Source organism: Phyllobates terribilis, unplaced genomic scaffold, assembly GCF_046119375.1.
Source record: "Phyllobates terribilis strain yellow unplaced genomic scaffold, ASM4611937v1 Scaffold_8__6_contigs__length_399053987, whole genome shotgun sequence".
Lineage (NCBI taxonomy): Eukaryota > Metazoa > Chordata > Amphibia > Anura > Dendrobatidae > Phyllobates > Phyllobates terribilis.
This window is the reverse complement of record NW_027362768.1, coordinates 158,687,573-158,708,752: the sequence shown is the minus strand read 5'-3', so window position 1 is coordinate 158,708,752 and position 21,180 is coordinate 158,687,573. Positions and strand designations below refer to the sequence as shown.

Here is a 21,180-nt window from a genome sequence, read left to right as displayed (position 1 = left end):
AGACGCAATGAAACCAAATCTGCTTTTATTTTTATTTTTTAACTAGGTGATTTGAATCTTTAAAGCTTGAACCCGCAATTATTTGATCACTTATACTGTACAGTTGTCATATAAAACTAAACCCCAGGCTGGGCCTCATGGTTTGATCTGCATGGCAGCAATAGGGGTCTTCAGCACACCTCACCTGCCATCGTAACTTATTGGCACCCCTCCATTGTGTCCTTGTGGGATTGATGGGAGCCATTAAACCCCACCATTTAAATACCGCTGACACTGATTGCAGCAATGATTGGAGCTCGCCCCCGTAGCTGCCAGCTCTGTAATAACACCTCGCCCGCTTCATAACACACTCTGTGCATATATGACGTAAGGTTACGTTTTATGGTAGGGAAAGGGTTAAGTGACTTGCTTTGGCTTTATGGATTTTGAACATTACCTTCACGTCCCAAAAAAATGAGCTTCTGTCTTGTGTGAAATGTAACAGCAAAGTCTTAATTGTGCAAAACTCATCTCCGCTCCTATAATCCAGGAAACGAGCAGAATTATGATGACAGCTCTGGATGTGACTGGAGTATAATAACTTAGTAAAGAGACTTATTAGCGAAGTTCCTCAACTTAATACGACTTATGAAGGTCTTGTACGATGGATGATACTTTCCAAAACTGCGCGTCCGGAACATTGCATTGAAAAAAACAACACAAAATTGGGGAAAAATAAAAACTTTATTTCACCAAGTAATAAAAACGAAAAAGAAAAAACTTTTCAGTACAGTTTCCCCAACGTTCAGTACTGCTGGAGAGGCCGAATGTGCGGCGACGTTTCGTGCCGCTTATATGCGACAATGGCGCAATGTGATGGCGTCTCCTGTGGGGCAATACCCTGTGCTGCGGGGTGGTCTGCCTGGTAAGGCCGTGCCCCTGTTCCTCACCGGACGCGTTACCCTGAGTGCAAATGATGGACTATATCTACGATGAGAGTGACGTGTACGGAAACAACCGTGATGATCAATATATTACATTTTGAACCCCCCCCCCCCCCCAAAAAAAAAAATATAAAAAAATTGGGGACATCAGACCAGATTATCAATACTGGGAAAAAAATAACCTGTAAATCGTATTTTCTTGTGCAATTTACAAAAAAAAAATAATTAAATTAACATTAAACACTAAATGTTCCCGGTTTGATTGTCTTTCTATGAGATGGTAAAGCTGTGTGTGTAATCCAGCAGCACATCGATGAATGTGACCCCTTTAAGGACCCCCACATTTACAGCACAAGCCCCCATCTACATACAATGGAGAATTCTGCCAATCTGAGCATAAAAACAAAAAAATTGGCAGATAACAGCGGGGGGAGGGGGGGGGGTTAGGACGGTGTTCGGGATGATAAAAGTCCACATAGACTCCAAGCGGATGCCGGATCGTGACGATCACCCAGGATGTAATTAAAGGCAAACGATAAAAGATGCACCTGAGGCGCCCGTCACGAGAGGGGGACGAGGGGTCACAGACTCGTGGAGGGGTCTTCAGTAGTAAAAGTGTCTGTGTTGCGTTTCTTTCACACATTTTCAGCTAAAGTCCTCCCATAAGTGCGCCAAGGCCGCCCCGAACTGACTGAAGGCACAGAGGGAACGTCGCCCCGTCCAGAGGAGGAGGCTCTGTGCAATATAAGGCTCTAGTAGCTGTACAGAGACAACGGGGTGTCCTCCATCATGTCGTCCTGCAGGGGGGGGGGGATAGGTTTATAAACATTAATGAGTGACGGACAGCAGGCAGACATCTTAAAATGTTGAATAACTGCAAAACAACCTCAGGAAGCAGAGACTCGTTAAGTGCTCTGTCACGCCCATAGCACTTAAAGCCTCATTTGCATATGAATGAAAATGCTATTTTCTAGGGAATGGATTTGAAAGACCTGCATGTGCAGTTTATGAGTGTTGATCTCACTGATCGATTCTCTGTAAGCTCGCTCCATTTTTCAAAAGTGGCAGGAAAAAAAAAAAAGCCCCTACTGCAACTGGAACATATGAAGATACAGTGCCTACAAGTAGTATTCAACCCCCTGCAGATTTAGCTGGTTGACACATGCGGAATTAACTTGGAATTGTGACATTTGTACTGTAGATCAGCCTGGAAGTGGTAAATGCCCTGCAGCAAATTTTGTTTTTGTTTTTTTGTTTTTTTAAAACGTTAAAAGTTAATTCAGAGTGTCATTTATTATTCAACCCCTCAAACCACAAGAATTCTGTTTGGTCCCCCTAAAGTATTAAGAAGTAGTTCAGGCACCAAGAATAATGAGCTTCACATGTGTGGATTAAAGATCTCTTTTGCCAGCCTTTTCTGACTATTTAAGACCCTCCCCAAACTTGTGAACAGCACTCAGACATGGTCAACATGGGAAAGACAAAGGAGCATTCCAAGGCCATCAGAGACAAGATCGTGGAGGGTCACAAGGCTGGCAAGGGGTACAAAACTCTTTCCAAGGAGTTGGGCCTACCTGTCTCCACTGTTGGGAGCATCATCCGTAAGTGGAAGGCTTATGGAACTACTGTTAGCCTTCCACGGCCTGGACAGCCTTTGAAAGTGTCCTCCCGTGCTGAGGCCAGGCTTGCCCGAAGAGTCAAGGCTAACCCAAGGACAACAAGGAAGGAGCTCCGGGAAGATCTCATGGCAGTGGGGACATTGGTTTCAGTCACTACCATAAGTAACGTACTCCACCGCAATGGTCTCCGTTCCAGACGAGCCCGTAAGGTACCTTTACTTTCAAAGCGTCATGTCAAGGCTCGTCTACAGTTTGCTCATGATCACTTGGAGGACTCTGAGACAGACTGGTTCAAGGTTCTATGGTCTGATGAGACCAAGATCGAGATCTTTGGTGCCAACCACACACGTGACGTTTGCAGACTGGATGGCACTGCATACGACCCCAATAATACCATCCCTACAGTCAAGCATGGCGGTGGCAGCATCATGCTGTGGGGCTGTTTCTCTGCCAAGGGGCCTGGCCATCTGGTCCGCATCCATGGGAAGATGGATAGCACGGCCTACCTGGAGATTTTGGCCAAGAACCTCCACTCCTCCATCAAGGATCTTAAGATGGGTCGTAATTTCATCTTCCAACAAGACAACGACCCAAAGCACACAGCCAAGAAAACCAAGGCCTGGTTCAAGAGGGAAAAAGTCAAGGTGTTGGAGTGGCCTAGTCAGTCTCCTGACCTTAACCCAATTGAAAACTTGTGGAAGGAGCTCAAGAATAAAGTCCACATGAGACACCCAAAGAACCTAGATAACTTGGAGAAGATCTGCATGGAGGAGTGGGCCAAGATAACTCCACAGACCTGTGCCGGCCTGATCAGGTCTTATAAAAGACGATTATTAGCTGTAATTGCAAACAAGGGTTATTCCACAAAATATTAAACATAGGGGTTGTATAATAATTGACCCACACTTTTATGTTTAAAATTTAATAAAATTCAACTGAGCAACATGACTTTTTGGTTTGTAAGATTTATGCTTCTGTTCATAAAACCTACTCTCGTTTGCAGTTTGAAGGCTCTAACTTATTTGCATCTTATCAAACCAGCTAAATCTGCAGGGGGTTGAATACTACTTGTAGGCACTGTATGACGAGAGGAAATAATAAAATGCTCCATTCGTGTCCAGAAAGCAGTGCTATTAAAAGGGGACTGTCCTGGGAACACTTTGCAGTGTAAAGAATGGAGGTTTTGGATCAGATACAACAGTGACATCATCCAAGCGACCTAATGTCACTGGATACAGGCCATGCCGCCATGGGACCTGCCACAGATCCTAACAGGTTGTGTTATTGCTCAATAACAAAAAGACCCTACCTCTGCATAGAGTTAAAAATATAATAATAATAATATAAAATTCAGTCTGTATAAATTGTATACACCTTTTTTTAGGTTTCAATATTTTTTTTGCTAATTGGAAACTGTCAACAAGCTGCCGGTAACAGATCTGTATTTTACTGTCTGTATATTTACTATTTATGGACATAAGCCCGGCAGTCCCATGTGTTCACACAACATAATCAGAATGAAAAAAATATCTGTTAATAAGATCCGTCATCAGCAGTGAGCCTACTTGTTGATGGTTTCCAAGCAGTACCAGTTTTTAGCTACTATAATGCTGGCTGTCACTGAACCACTGTGAGAAGTTGGATTTTCATGCTGTGACAGTAATGGGGGGTCCCGCGTGTGGTTTTTCAGGTCTCACCATTGGTAGATCCTGCAGGCGTCTGAACTCCGTACGGTTGTTCCTCTTCTTGTATTGATGGAAGCCAACTACAACCACCACCATGAGCACCATGATGGTGAAGACGGAGACGATCATGACGAACAGCGGGTTGGAGCTGTTCCTGGAGTGATAACTTGTCAGATCTACAACAAGAGGGAACAGATCACTGGATCCATCAACAGCCAACGGGAGCCTGACCACTGACTCCATCTTACCGGTCACATACACAATCTCCATAAACAGCAGAATTGCTTTGTGAATACTTCCGCTTCGGAGCTGAAATCTTCCAGCATTCTCAGCTTGCTCTAGTAAGTTTCAGGAAAAGGATATCCCCCCTCCCAATACTGGAGCTCAGCTAAGCTGTCAGGGGGGGCGTTGGATCCACAAGCTTGCTGACTGTTTCCAATATTACAATGTATCAGCGGAAAGAAAATTCTTCCTGTCCTGAACCCTGCACTGATAGATGGTAACAAATCCCCAAACCCACCTTTCTCATCCCCTACTTCCAGCACAGACGGCCCCCTCTGCACCTCCGCCCTGGTTGTGTGCGGTGCGGTGGTGCTCGGGGTGGCCGCGCTGCTCGGTTCTTGGGAGGTCACTGTGGTGGTGGTGAAGAGGCTGGTGGTGATAGTGGACATCCAGGTGGAGTGGTAGGATATGGAGCCCGTGGTGTAAGGGGTGGCATCATCGCTGGGGGCCGTCTTGGCTGCTGCGGTCGTCCTGAGAGTGGCGAGGAAAGAGGACGTCTCTGTCACGGTGTCTATGGTGGATAAGAGGAGGGGACATGTACAAAGCATTGCAATGCAGGCTGATAACTGCGAGAGGGGCTCTGACTGCAATACAGAAAGGGATAGGACAAGTACATTTAACTCAAAGCTTCAGCAATACTGACTGTTTCCACCTTAGGAAACTTTCCCCTGAGCCAACTTACTGGTGGTCTCTAGCTGGGAGCTAAATTCATGATGATGCCAGACTCTGGATCTTAAAAAGGGGCAAAGTAGGACCCCCCAAAAGTCAGATCTAACTCACCGTCTGTCACATTGTTTGCTGGCGATATTGGAGGGGGCTGGGTGGCCTCCATACTGGTGGTCTCACTGCTTCTTGTCACGGGGGACACGCTGCTGGGGTCCGACGTCACCGGAGACAGAGATGAGACATCCTCACCTGGTGCGGTGGTGACGCTGACACCTGCGTCGTCCGATTCTGGCCCACCGATGGTGAATGAGGGCGGAAGGGTTGGCCGCCCAGTCTCTGTTATTATCTCATTATCTGGAAGCTCGGAGGAAGCATCAGGTGATCCGGGGGGGACATTGGAGCTGGTACCCAAATCAGAAGAACTCAGAAGAAACAGGCCGGTGGTGGCCACAGAGCTGTCAGTGGGAAGGAGGCTCGTCCCCTCCTGAGCTTCACCTAGAAGATAAACACAACAGATGAGACGGGGCAGGTGGAGAGAAATCTATTATTTTCTGTTATCAGCCATTCCAACCCCCCCCCCAAAAAAAATAAAGAGAGTTTTAGAGTAGACAGTCGTTTTTTTATATTGTAAATTCCCCTAAAACAACCTAGCTAAAAAAGGTCCTCTAGCAGACACCCCCCCCCCATAACATAAAATAAATTCTGAAGCAATCTCAGGTACGTCCACTAGAGGGCGATCTACTACAGATGTAACAAAGCAATTCATAAAACAAGAACAAAACTATTAGTAACAATCTCTACAAGTATAAACTCAGAAAAGTGATTCTAAAAACCACTCACCCCCCAAACTGAGAAATCCCTGAACTTAGAAGTCAGAATCCAGTGTAAACCAATATCACAGCAATCTGGCAACGATGCAAACCAGTTACAGCATATATACAGCGGTCACATATTAGGGTTCTTCTGCCTTTCCAGAAAAAGGGCCCTGCTTTATTATTGCATTTCAACCAGTTTTTTTTTTCTCTAGTATTTGGTGTTTTTAGCCTGTTTTTGATTTGCATCTTTTTATGGTGTTAGCCTGTGTCATTTATTTTTTTATTATTCATCTATTTATTCCACTCACCATTGTGGGCATAACTTTTTTTGTTCCATGATGTTTGTGACCAATTGCGACTATTTGAAAAGTTGCAACAGTTTTTGCGTAAATGAACTAGGTCCCCCCTGTGATTTTTTTTCTTTGTACGGCAAAAATTTGTGCAAAGGGCACGAAATAGATTAAAAATATTTCACAAAATTCATGAATCACACGTGCCATTTTGAAGAATTCAATCCAAAAAATGTAAACTAATCCCCCCCCCCCAAAAAAAGAAAAAAAAAAAAAAAAAAAAAAGACTAAAATCATGAATCAGGCCTGATATTTCTATTAAATGGGGCTAGGGAGGAAACTACCAGATAATAGGGGATCTGTGCTTGCATCTATTTATACGGAATACATAAAAATATATATATATGTATTATGTTACACTTGTATTATCGACACTTTGTTTTTCCGGGTATAAATACATGTGCATGGTGTCAGTGAAATGATTAATGAAAGTTCTCCATACACTATTGACAGTCCATAGATTTGCAATCACATCAGTTCACTGCATAAATGAACCAATGTGATTGCACATCTATGGACGGTCACTAAATATTGTATAAGGAACTTTCATTAATCATTTCATTGTGGACACCAAGCACATGTATTTATACCCGGACACTACAGCACGTCAGCGCTCGACAAAGTCTCCATGAGCAGAACCGAAATATCACGTGTGGGTGAATAAAGATTGACGCTGATTGTTTTTTTTATATATTTTCACTAAACTTTGTAGTTCTGCCTCATCTTTATATTTGTGGATTTCTTTTATAGGGACCCAAATCCAGTATAGGGGGCAGTATTATAGTAGTTATATTCTTGTACATAGGGGGCAGTATTATAGTAGTTATATTCTTGTACATAGGGGGCAGTATTATAGTAGTTATATTCTTGTACATAGGGAGCAGTATTATAGTAGTTATATTCTTGTACATAGGGGACAGTATTATAGTAGTTATATTCTTGTACATATGGAGCAGTATTATAGTAGTTATATTCTTGTACATAGGGGGCAGTATTATAGTAGTTATATTCTTGTACATAGGGGGCAGTATTATAGTAGTTATATTCTTGTACATAGGGAGCAGTAATATAGTAGTTATATTCTTGTACATAGGGGGCAGTATTATAGTAGTTATATTCTTGTACATAGGGGCAGTATTATAGTAGTTATATTCTTGTACATAGGGAGCAGTATTATAGTAGTTATATTCTTGTACATAGGGGACAGTATTATAGTAGTTATATTCTTGTACATATGGAGCAGTATTATAGTAGTTATATTCTTGTACATAGGGGGCAGTATTATAGTAGTTATATTCTTGTACATAGGGAGCAGTAATATAGTAGTTATATTCTTGTACATAGGGGGCAGTATTATAGTAGTTATATTCTTGTACATAGGGGGCAGTATTATAGTAGTTTTCTTCTTGTACATAGGGGACAGTATTATAGTAGTTATAGCCTTGTACATAGGGGGCAGTATTATAGTAGTTATATTCTTGTGCATTATATGTGAAGGGGTGATAAGCAGGGATCCTACCAAAGCAACAATATACGAGTCCTTGGACTGTAGAGGGTCTGATATTGATACAGTTATTGATCTAGAAGCTTATTGTTTGTTAAATCCCTCAATAAAATGAACTAGAACATACCGTATTACACATCTGGCCCTTTGCCGGCCCCCATGGACTGGACTTGAGATACAGTGTTAATGAGTTGTAGGGGTATTCCCCAGGCATTCACCATATTGTACCCACAGTCAGCCCCTTCTTCATCATGAAAAGCGGATTGTGAGTGGAGGTCGCTGCAGGAAAGCTCCATGATGCTCGGCTCCAGGGTCACTCAATGGGAACGTGTTAATAATAGTCTCACACTGCTCCATTCATGAGAGAGGCCGTGTAAACACACAGGAATATCCTGCCCCAACCACAAGACACTGCACCCTTTCAGCTCTGCCCTGTGCCAAGGAGCAGTACATGCCCGCCATGAGCCCTACTATACTGTCCCGTAAAAGGAGGAGAGCGTGCAGAAGACATATGGTCCGACAAAATATCCACCGGTCAATCACATAACAGACCCAATGGAAACATATCCGAATCCATAATCTAGAAAGGGTAAAAGAAATGAGCAGTGAGGTCTGCAGAACAGAGTATTTAAGGAAATGGTCAGTCAACATTGATACCCGTAAAACCACACCAGTGGCAAGGTAAACAAAACATGAACACTGCAATAATAATATAAAAGTAATACATTTTATTTTGCCAAAATAACAACACACACTTAAAGTGTGAGTCTAGTGTGAGGGACTAACTGAAGAAATGCCCATACAAAACCAGAGGCCCATGGGGAGTGCATTATACTATATGGAGGACTATGGGGAGTGCATTATACTGTATGAAGGCCTATGGGGAGTGCATTATACTATATGGAAGACTATGGGGAGTGCATTATACTATATGGAAGACTATGGGGAGTGCATTATACTATATGGAAGACTATGTGGAGTGCATTATACTATATGGAAGACTATGGGGAGTGCATTATACAATATATAGGTCTATGGGGAGTGCATTATACTATATGGAGGACTATGGGGAGTGCATTATACTATATGGAAGATTATGGGGAGTGCATTATACTATATGGAAGACTATGGGGAGTGCATTATACTATATGGAAGACTATGGGGAGTGCATTATACTATATGGAAGACTATGGGGAGTGCATTATACTATATGAAGGCCTATGGGGAGTGCATTATACTATATGGAGGACTATGGGGAGTGCATTATACAATATGGAGGACTATGGGGAGTGCATTCTACTATATGGAGGACTATGGGGAGTGCATTCTACTATATGGAGGACTATGGGGAGTGCATTCTACTATATGGAGGACTATGGGGAGTGCATTCTACTATATGGAGGACTATGGGGAGTGCATTCTACTATATGGAGGACTATGGGGAGTGCATTCTACTATATGGAGGACTATGGGGAGTGCATTCTACTATATGGAGGACTATGGGGAGTGCATTCTACTATATGGAGGACTATGGGGAGTGCATTCTACTATATGGAGGACTATGGGGAGTGCATTCTACTATATGGAAGACTATGGGGAGTGCATTATACTATATGGAAGACTATGGGGAGTGCATTATACTATATGGAAGACTATGGGGAGTGCATTATACTATATGGAAGACTATGGGGAGTGCATTATACTATATGGAAGACTATGGGGAGTGCATTATACTATATGGAAGACTATGGGGAGTGCATTATACTATATGGAAGACTATGGGGAGTGCATTATACTATATGGAAGACTATGGGGAGTGCATTATACTATATGGAAGACTATGGGGAGTGCATTATACTATATGGAAGACTATGGGGAGTGCATTATACTATATGGAAGACTATGGGGAGTGCATTATACTATATGGAAGACTATGGGGAGTGCATTATACTATATGGAAGACTATGGGGAGTGCATTATACTATATGGAAGACTATGGGGAGTGCATTATACTGTATGGAGGACTATGGGGAGTGCATTATACTGTATATAGGCCTATGGGGGGTGCACTATACTATATGGAGACCTATGGGGAGTGCATTATACTATATGGAGGACTATGGGGAGTGCATTATACTATATGGAAGACTATGGGGAGTGCATTATACTATATGGAAGACTATGGGAAGTGCATTATACTATATGGAAGACTATGGGAAGTGCATTATACTATATGGAAGACTATGGGGAGTGCATTATACTATATGAAGAGTGCATTATACTATATAGATGCCTATGGGGAGTGCATTATGCTATATAGAGGCCTATGGGGAGTGCATTATACTATATGGAGGATATTTATGGGGCTATCATACACTGCGGGGATTACAGTGTGAAAGGTTATTTGGGGTCTTTGTAGAGTGTGGGGGCCATCAAACAGTTTGGTGGCTACTAAGGGGTCAGTGTACTGTGTGGGGGGTACTATACAGTGTGAGGGCATTACACTGTGTATAGGAGAGCATCATACGTGTAGAGGGGAGCTGTACGGGGGGGGGGGGGAGACTCAGGACATTATTAAATGTTAAGTGGGCACTTATTGTTATAGGGGCACTCTGGTTATTGTGACTGTCAAAGTGGCACACAGAGGGCACTATTACTTTCTAGGGGGCAAAATGTGGGCACGGTTTTCTAGGGCACTTGCACAGGGCAGTAATATATTCTAGAGGGTTGTTTTACCATCTAGAGAGCACACAGCAGGTGCAGTAATTGGGACACATACAGCAGCAGAAGCTCAGTATTGGGGTATCAGCAGGATGAGGCATTTGTGCAGGTTGGGAATAGATGGGGACGGGGCCTGAAATGTGAGAAGTCAGATGTGTCTGTGCTGTAATCTCTGTAGACGAGTCCTGGATGGAGAAGTCGTCATGTCGGTCTGGGCCAGATGGAAAAGACGGGAAAAGTGAACGATCCCATCAGAAAGAACATCAGCTGTAAGTCACTATATATAAACTGTACTGTAATCTCTTATATGTTCTGCAGGACTGGTATCTACCACCATATGTCACCATATGGCGGTAATATCAGTGCTGGTTTTTGTATAGAGATTATTTTCAGTAACAGCGCAGTCATCTGCTGAGGGTCTCCTACATCCACCATTAGGGTGCGCCACCATAGCTGTAATCAGGGTTACCTCAGAATCCCCCCCCCCCTTCCTGATCCCAAACTCTAGCTACGCCTCTGATCACTGGCTATAAAAATCTGAGGTGTTAAAAGTGTTTCTGGGGGCGGACGGACGTGGGATAAACGCTCGGATGCACGATTTTCACGCTCATCTTTACATCATTTACACCTCGGTCGTCCTGTGATTGAGGCTCCGGTGGGCGCTGAGTCACCGAGGAAGCGAATTCCCAGGACGGGCCGGGCTGCAGACAAAGCTCTAGACCCTATTAGGAAGAGCTCGGGGCTCCGGCACTGACGCACGCGGAAAGGATCTTATAAATATTTGCTCAAGGCTCCAACAGACGAGAAATGCAGCATAAATCTGCATCTCTCCCCCCAGGATCCAGACAAAACAGAGAAGTCCTGAGACATCGGGGGTCCGACTGATGACAATGCTCTAGAAATGGACGAAGAATCTTCCAGGTGGCAACTAACGCCCCGTACATCTGACTACCACTCATTATATTACTAATGTTACAGGGGTTGTCAGATCATCAAATCACTTTTCTTTTTATAGGTATGAAAGGTTTAAAAACAATAAAAGGAAGCAGACTCGTCTTACAGGACCCCCGCGGATCCGGCACAGGCTGCTCCGGTGGTCTCTGCACCAGTTGCTGAAGCAATGTCTGCGCTGTTTTTAAGTCACCAAGATCGCGGCAGTTGGTGCTTGGCTGCAGCGGTAAGATGACTACAAAAGCATGACATTAGAGGTTTCTCTGATGATGGACTCTTCTAGTCACCTGACCACTGCAGCCAACCACAGACTGCAGCGGTCCTGGTAACTTCCAATGGAGTACACATAATTTCTGCAGCTAGTAGACCTGACCACTGCAGTCGGTGGTTGGCTGCAGTGGTAAGGTGACTACAAGAGCATGACATTGGGTGTTTCTCTGATAATGGGCTCTTCTAGTTCAATGACCGCTGCAGGCAACCACATACTGCAGCAATCCTGGTGACTTCCAATGGAGCAGATATCACTTCCGGTGATGGTACAAACCTGACCGCTGCAGCCAACCACAGACTGCAGCGGTCCTGGTAACTTCCAAATGGAGCAGACATCACTTCCAGCGATAGTACAGCCCTCCAGAGTGGCCTGTTTTGGATCCACTGTGGTCCTGGAGGGCGAGAATGCCTCCAAGTATTGTTTTAAAGCCATAAGACTAGAAAAAAAAAAATCAGTGCCCAAAACCCCCTTAAATAACAGAGGTTGGGGCTGTGAAACCTCCCAGACATGATATAGTGGCTGGTTGTCAGCACCAAGATGAATAGCTGTTACTCTAGTATAAGGTGTGGATCTGATGCCCGTGTCGGGTGTTTGTGCAGAGAATATTCAGGTTTGCACAGTGCACAAGCAACTGAAGATCCAGCAAGAGAGAAAAAGGAACAGACTGGCCCTTTAAATGAGTTTATTTTGCATGAAATGTTGGAGAATTAGTCCGACGCATTTCAGTGACCTGGATTTTACTTGGATCCTTTGTGCCATGACCCAGTTCTGGAGGCACGTGGCACATGGTGGACTGCGAGGGCAGTTGTGAGAAATCTCACCTCCTCGCACTATGGAGGTGGTGCGGCATCTCCAGGCTGGAAGCTGATGTCATTGCTGCCCAGTGCACTGCGCCAACGCAACCGTCCTCAGAGACCCGCGCCAGGGGAAGGTGCTCTCCGCCTGCAAACGCTGTCGCTTCCAATGTCCGTCTGACATCAGCCAATAAATAATAGATCAGCCACAAACCGCGGCAAATCTCCGCAGAGCCGCAACACACGAGAGCAGCAGAGTATACGGTGACTGATGAAATCAGACAGGTGTCAAAGACACCCATGGTATCATAAGATTAGATACACGGCTCAGCAGACAGTATCACACAGGATGGGATCAGATACATGGCTCAGCAGACAGTATCACACAGGATGGGACCAGATACACGGCTCAGCAGACAGTATCACACAGGATAGGATTAGATACACAGCTCAGCAGACACTGTCACACATGGTAGGATTAGATACATGGCTCAGCAGACAGTATCACACAGGATAGGATTAGATAGACAGCTCAGCAGACAGTATCACACAGGATAGGATTAGATACATGGCTCAGCTGACAGTATCACACAGAATGGGATCAGATACACGGCTCAGCTGACAGTATCACACAGGATAGGATTAGACACACAGCTCAGCAGACAGTATCACACAGGATGGGATCAGATACACAGCTGAGCAGCCGGTATCACACAGGATAGGATTAGATACACAGCTCAGCAGACAGTACCACACAGGACAGGATTAGATACACAGCTCAGCAGACAGTATCACACAGGATAGGATTAGATACACGGCTCAGCAGACAGTATCACACAGGATAGGATTAGATACACAGCTCAGCAGACAGTATCACACAGGATAGGATTAGATACACAGCTCAGCAGACAGTATCACACAGGATAGGATTAGATACACAGCTCAGTGGTGGCTCAGCTCTGAACTATAGATCAAAGCCTAAGTGACCACCTAGCAGGCGCCCCCTGGTCAGTCATTCAGTTGCACCTCGGTGTCACATTTCTGTCTTTTCATCCTTACATCACAAATAGACTAAATAAAAACCCCTCAGGGGTCTCAGGGAGATGAAATAGTTTCTCTTTGCAAATTGGACACTTCTTGCAGCTTTAGCAGGGAGGTGTGAACAGAAGCTCCATCACACCAGGCAACCCTGGATCTGGCAGGATGGTGGTCACCATGATGGGAGTCTGGGATAGGGGCGAGGGTGAACGCTTCTTTGTGGGAACACGCAGATTCCAGGCCCAGAGGCTGGGGAGTCGCCATTATTCCTGCAGGTTGGGACTTGGAGGAAACAGAGGAAGTGATGCCAGGATGTGCACCATGGGTGGATATTAAAGGGGGATTCCGGTTTACAAAAAAATTATTGCGTATCCACAGAATAGATTGATGGGGGTCTGACCGTTAAGATGCCATAAATGGACACTTTGGGGGGAAGCGCGCACGCTCAACCGTCGCTCCATTCAGTGTCTATAGGGTTGCCGGAGAAAGCCGAGCGCTGTAGTCAGCTTGTACATGAGATAATCGACTCCAGGTCTCATTTTACAGAGATTTATTTCTGGGGAGATGCAGGTGAAGGAGCCACAGGCCACCTCATTATTAGATAAAAGCCATCCTGCCTTTATTGTCTCGCTTCCTACAGATGTGACTCCGGGAACTTCAAAGCACAATGATATGGCAACGTCACACCCATCTCAACCGCGCACCGCCCCAGGGCGACTATACAGCATGTGATGGTTGGGGCCCCTGGAACACATTATAGGGCCCCAGGTGCTGAACCTCATGGAGTATAATGTATATACAGGAGACGGCTGTCATATGCTATAATGCACGGTAATCATGAACCTATATACACTGCAGAACTCCATCAATAAGAATCCAGAAACTGTTTACAAACAAAGTTAAAAAAAGTAAATAAAAATACAAAAGTAAAGAAATTGGACATTTCACCCCAAAAAGCGCCAGACTGAGCCTCTTCTGAGGCGAGGGCTTTTTTTTAAACCACCTCAGACGCCAATTGACAATGCAGCTAAATCAGAGCCTCTAAACAAACAGCAGCCGTAATGGAGCAGAGCTGTAGTGTAGAGCATGAGAGAGGGACAGAGCAGCAACCTGAGCCTCTGATGAGAAAGGAGTTGAATTTAAGCCTACCCCAGGCTCCAGTAGATAATGCAGTTAAGCAGGAGCCGCTCAACGCAGAGGAGCCATTTCAAAGAAGCGTTGTAGTGTAAAGCATGGGGAAGAGACGGAACCACCACCCAGAGATAGAGTTCAACCTACCTCAAATTCCAGTAGATGATGCAGATAGGCTAGAGCCACTCAATACAGAGGTGCTCTTATAGAGCAGAGCTGTAGTGTAAAGCATGGGGAAAAGACAGAACAACCACCTAAACCGCTGATGAGAAAAGAGATGGATTTCAGCCTGCCTTCGATTCCTATAGACAATGCAGAGAGGCTAGAGCCACTCAACACAGAGGTTCCCTTATGGAGCAGAGCTGCACTGTAAAGCATAGGTGAGAGATAGCCTCAGTAAGCTGGAACTCTGAGGAGCCTAAATCAGACTCCAATAGACAATGCAGTTAAGATGGAGCTTCTGAACACGGAGGTTCTCTAATGAAGCAAAGTTGTAGTGTAAAGCATGGCAGAGAGACAGAGCAGCAACCGAGTCTCTGGTCAGACAGGAATTAGATTCCAGACAACCTCAGACTCCAACAGATGATGGAATTAATCTGTTGGGAACCTGGAACCTCTCAGCATAAAAGGTCCCCTAATAGAGCAGAGCTTCAGTGTAAAGCACTGAGGAGGAGCAGGAGAAAGGGTAGATCTCAGATTACCGCCACTTTCGCACAGTAGTATTCTGGCCAGCATTTTCCATTAGTATTTTTAAGCCAAAATCAGAAGTGGAACCTATAGGAATAAAATTACTCCTTCATCTGTTAGACCCATTCCTGGTTTTGGTTGACAAATACAGCCATGTAAATCAGAACAACCTCAGACTCCGATAGGCAATGCAGCTGAACAGGAGTCATGCTTGGTCCTAATGAAGCAAAGCTGCAGTGTAAAGCAATCGGAAAAAAAACAACCCAAAAAACAGGACAGCAAGCAAAACCTTTGATGAAACAGTGGTGGATTTCAAACTATGTATTCGGCCTTTTATAAAACTTTTATTTTTAAATTGTTGATGTATAAACCGAATGTCACGTGGATGTAAAAAAGACAAAAAACATGCGGATATAAAAATGTCCGCTCTTTTTCTGGATGAAAATCCATATTTTTCATGCACTCGTCTGTACTCGGCCGACCAAAGACGCCAAAAGACGCTGCAGCCGGGGTGAAGTCACTGCTGCCGGCCGTGTTCTGCGCCATCACGGAGATCCGCAACGGTTTTGTGTGATTCTGTGGATATAGTGTCACGGCCGGGCTCGGGATGTGCGGCTGCAGGTTCGCACACGTCAGATGCTTCCTGGAAATTGCCCGGCGGTCTCTGCGCTCGCTAATCTCTGCCATATTAACCCTCACACTACCGACAGGCTACAACGACACTGTATCCACAGCGCAGCCGCCTCTCCAAGTGCCCAGGAGACCTCTCACGTCTGCGGTCTCGTTACACCAGATGTCTCTCCTATCCCCTGTGGATGTCTCATCTGTTGCATCACCGGTCGGCTCTGCTATAAACCTTAGACAAAAGGGTCTGTCGATAACGAGAAAGAGCACTATGAGTTTGCGATAAAATGACGCCGGCCGTCAGACGACTTTACTTTTCTGCCCTTTAAATCCTAACTCGTGATGTCCCTGAAAATGCTGATATAAAAGAGGAGACCGATAACGAAGGGTTAACGGGGCATGTACAAACCCAGATAGTCGAGCCTTCTGAACGTGGATCAGCCCTTTAAGCCGAACATTACTGAATAAGCCAAAAATCTAAAATAATCTCCCCCCAAGAAAATAGAAATTCCAAACTTTCGGCTTCTGTTAAATTCTTAAAGGACTCGTTCATTTCTGAATCCGGGAAAGTTGGGTGATGCAGAGGTGCAGTACTGAGGCCATGTGGGAGCGGTAGAGGTCGCCACATTGGTCCTCAGTCAGAAACGCATAGGAGTAACCTGTAGGGTAAAGGGTTTCCCAAAAATACTAAATAATGGCAGGAAGTGGAAAGGTTAATGGGACATGTACAACAACAAAAAGGAACATGAAGCTGCAGCAGCCCCATAAAGCGGATCTGTCATCAGACTCTACAATACAAACTGCAGACATTATTAAATAGATCTCTTGGACCTGATGAGGCTAGTGTATTTATTGCAAGAATCCATGTCAGTAAGTCTGTATAATCCTTCTGGAAAATTTCCCTGAAGGGCTGTGGATGGACTCATAGGCTGTTCGTTTTAATTTAAGAATGATACAGCCATTCTGACATGAATTTTAAAAGTAAGTACACCAATGTCATCAGGTCTAAAACATCTACATAGCATTAAATAACACTATAGAATATTGTAAAATCTGGTGACGAATCCTTGTTCAGTCTATTCCTGCAGCTGCCCAATGAAGGATACTGTGGGATAGATTGTGGGTCCTTCCCTGAGGAAAATCCCTCTGCTCTCCGGCCCAGCACTGAAAAGGTTAATCAGACAAAGTGACGTCACTTGGTGTCATATTTTATTCATCCTGGTGATAATGGGAATCCACACAGCTTCAATATGACAGGTGGGCGAGGCAGGCATGGAAGCACCAGCCACTGTGGAACTAGAAGGCTCAGAATGTACTCATATCCCATTATATCAGTATAATGCTCCAAGGACCATCTGACAACACAGCTGCAATCTGCGACCGGTGGCCCATTGTCAGGAGACTACAATTCTCAACAGCATTCTCACCACATGTATCCAGAATGGCCATGCTGAGAGTTATAGTTCCTGGTATCTGCACTGCAGGGATCAATGTAAAGCAGTTCACAGAGTCCCAAAGACCTCAACGTCGATATACGCCTGAGATGCACTGTTGTGATGGGACTGAGATACAGTGCACTCCCACCCCCCAGTAGAGGGCTGTCATACCGTGCCCCCCCCAGTACAGGGCTGTCATACCGTGCACCCCCCCCCCCCAGCACAGGGCTGTCATACCGTGCACCCCCCCCCCAGCACAGGGCTGTCATACCGTGCACCCCCCCCCCCAGCACAGGGCTGTCATACCGTGCACCCCCCCCCCCAGCACAGGGCTGTCATACCGTGCACCCCCCCCCCAGCACAGGGCTGTCATACCGTGCACCCCCCCCCCAGCACAGGGCTGTCATACCGTGCACCCCCCCCCCAGCACAGGGCTGTCATACCGTGCACCCCCCCCCCAGCACAGGGCTGTCATACCGTGCACCCCCCCCCCCAGCACAGGGCTGTCATACCGTGCACCCCCCCCCCCCAGCACAGGGCTGTCATACCGTGCACCCCCCCCCCCCAGCACAGGGCTGTCATACCGTGCACCCCCCCCCCCCCAGCACAGGGCTGTCATACCGTGCACCCCCCCCAGCACAGGGCTGTCATACCGTGCACCCCCCCCCCCAGCACAGGGCTGTCATACCGTGCACCCCCCCCCAGCACAGGACTGTCATACCGTGCACCCCCCCCCAGCACAGGGCTGTCATACCGTGCACCCCCCCCCAGCACAGGGCTGTCATACCGTGCACCCCCCCCCCCAGCACAGGGCTGTCATACCGTGCACCCCCCCCCCCCCAGCACAGGGCTGTCATACCGTGCACCCCCCCCCCCCCAGCACAGGGCTGTCATACCGTGCACCCCCCCCCCCCAGCACAGGGCTGTCATACCGTGCACCCCCCCCCAGTACAGAGCTGTCATACCGTGCACCCCCCCCCCAGTACAGAGCTGTCATACCATACACCCCCCAGTACAGGGCTGTCATACCGTACACCCCCCCCCCCCCAGTACAGGGCTGTCATACCGTACACCCCCCCAGTACAGAGCTGTCATACCGTGCACCCCCCCAGTACAGGGCTGTCATACCGTGCACCCCCCCAGTACAGGGCTGTCATACCGTGCACCCCCCCAGTACAGGGCTGTCATACCGTGCACCCCCCCAGTACAGGGCTGTCATACCATGCACCCCCAGTACAGGGCTGTCATACCGTGCACCCCCTCAGTACAGGGCTGTCATACCGTGCACCCCCCAGTACAGGGCTGTCATACCGTGCACCCCCCAGTACAGGGCTGTCATACCGTGCACCCCCCCAGTACAGGGCTGTCATACCGTGCACCTCCCCAGTACAGGGCTGTCATACCGTGCACCCCCCCAGTACAGGGCTGTCATACCGTGCACCTCCCCAGTACAGGGCTGTCATACCGTGCACCCCCCCCCCAGTACAGGGCTGTCATACCGTGCACCCCCCCCCCAGCACAGGGCTGTCATACCGTGCACCCCCCCCCAGCACAGGGCTGTCATACCGTGCACCCCCCCCCCCAGCACAGGGCTGTCATACCGTGCACCCCCCCCCCCAGCACAGGGCTGTCATACCGTGCACCCCCCCCCCCCAGCACAGGGCTGTCATACCGTGCACCCCCCCCCAGTACAGAGCTGTCATACCATACACCCCCCAGTACAGGGCTGTCATACCGTACACCCCCCCCCCCAGTACAGGGCTGTCATACCGTACACCCCCCCAGTACAGAGCTGTCATACCGTGCACCCCCCCAGTACAGGGCTGTCATACCGTGCACCCCCCCAGTACAGGGCTGTCATACCGTGCACCCCCAGTACAGGGCTGTCATACCGTGCACCCCCTCAGTACAGGGCTGTCATACCGTGCACCCCCTCAGTACAGGGCTGTCATACCGTGCACCCCCCAGTACAGGGCTGTCATACCGTGCACCCCCCCAGTACAGGGCTGTCATACCGTGCACCCCCCCAGTACAGGGCTGTCATACCGTGCACCCCCCCAGTACAGGGCTGTCATACCGTGCACCCCCAGAACTGTGATACTTCCTAGTGATAGCGTCCCCCACCCCACCCCGGTCATTCCTGATTAACCCCTTGCATACCACGTCTCCGCAGAGCTGCCTAGCTCAGTATTGGGGGTCGCGCCCTCTATGACCCGCTGTGTGCAGACCCCTCACCTACAATCATCCCCATCCATGTGCAGAGCGGAGATTCGAGGTTAACCACTTGTACCCCGGACTCGGCTCGTCCATGTATCCCACAGGGGGCACTCACCCGGCAGCAGAGCCCCTGAGAGCAGGCACAGGAGCCCCAGGAGCAGGCAGCTCTCCCACCGTCCTCCCATCCCAGCCGAGTCCCGAAGTGGAGCTGCCACGTGTGACTGAGGCTGGAGTCCTCCCTCAGGGGTGTGAGGCGAACAGGAGCCTCCAGTGACGTCAGGGGATCTCCTCTGCTATGATGTCACGCGGCTTAGATCGCAGTTCTGTAGTTGGGGGAACCTTCAGCAACAACCCGGACCCGGCGCGGTCTCCTCCTAAAGCGATGAACAGTGTGACGTCACGCTGAAGCCGGATTTCCCGCTTTGTATGTGACGTCACACTGAAGCAGGACCCGGTGTGTGACGTCACGGTGGCGCTTGCTGCTCAGACGCTATTGTTACTTTGTATCAGCGGCAACAAAGGACTGCGCACCCCGGCCCCGCCCACTGTGCACTGATAGGCCAAGCCGCGCCGTCTGCCACGCCCATAGATTCTCCCGGCCCTGTGATTGGTGGATTTATTGTAGGGATTTATAGGGGACTCGGAAGTGTCCGGTGTGCGGGATAATTGTAGGAAAAGTCCCGGTCCCGGGATCACGGGCCCCAGAGTGACCAAGAGCTGAGACAGTGATGAGAGAGTTGTATATGGCGCCCCCTGCTGCCCCTGCCTATCAGGGGGTAACTATAATAGGTGCAGGGGTTGCAATTGCATCCGGGCCCTGGTAGGGGGCTCCTTTGGCCCATATGAAAAGACCATTACTATTAAAGATCTCTAATAATTGGGGGGCCCGTTTGAGATTTTGCATTGGGGCCCACGCGCTTCAAGTTACACCGCTGCTCCCTATGAGGCTCATGTTTAAGGTCGTGGATCAGGTCATTTTCATTATAATGGATCAGAACAACTTGCAAGAAACATGTTTTAAAAGGCAGATCCCAGCTCTGGTAGATCTCTACCATGTCTTGTGCAGTGATGGGCGCCCCCTGCTGTCCAGAAACTGTAACTACACAGAAAATAGCTGTTTCTTTTGTCAAAGGGAATCTGCCACCAGTATTTTGGCACCTAACGTGAGAGCAGCATAATGTAGAGGCAGATACCCTGATTCCAGCGATGTGTCACTTACTGGGGTGTTTGCTGTACTTTTCATATAATCACAGTTTTATCAGGAGATTAGTATAAACCCCTCCCCCACCACTGACTGGCAGCTTTTGGTATACACTGTGCATAGGCAGAAAGCAGCCAATCACTACTGTAGGCGTGGCTATACAGAGCTCAGCTAGATATGCAGCAAATAAAAAAGAGATTTTATCAAAATAACAACAAGCAGGCCAGTAAGTGACACATCACTGGAAACAGGGTCTCTGCCCCTA

General features: G+C 47.4%; 1 protein-coding gene across 1 annotated transcript; it reads right to left on the bottom strand.

Annotated features, from left to right (window-relative positions):
* Positions 1–757: 757 nt before the first annotated feature.
* Positions 758–20,267, bottom strand: LOC141156978 (uncharacterized). Its single transcript, XM_073643595.1, has 5 exons — positions 19,830–20,267; positions 5,290–5,670; positions 4,748–5,020; positions 4,240–4,403; positions 758–1,720 (listed from the first exon to the last, which is right to left on the bottom strand). Exons 1-5 carry the CDS (start codon positions 19,897–19,899, stop codon positions 1,676–1,678), a joined length of 933 nt encoding a protein of 310 aa, XP_073499696.1. The 5' UTR covers positions 19,900–20,267; the 3' UTR covers positions 758–1,675.
* Positions 20,268–21,180: the final 913 nt, after the last annotated feature.

Excerpts from the sequence above, each read along its gene's own strand:
- LOC141156978 (XM_073643595.1), bottom strand. The coding sequence starts at position 19,899 with ATGGGAGGACGGTGGGAGAGCTGCCTGCTCCTGGGGCTCCTGTGCCTG. Across the intron at positions 4,404-4,747 it reads GGAAGTAGGGGATGAGAAAG|ATCTGACAAGTTATCACTCC; the intron begins GTGGGTTTGGGG and ends CTCTTGTTGTAG. Across the intron at positions 1,721-4,239 it reads GCCTGCAGGATCTACCAATG|GACGACATGATGGAGGACAC; the intron begins GTGAGACCTGAA and ends CCCCCCCTGCAG.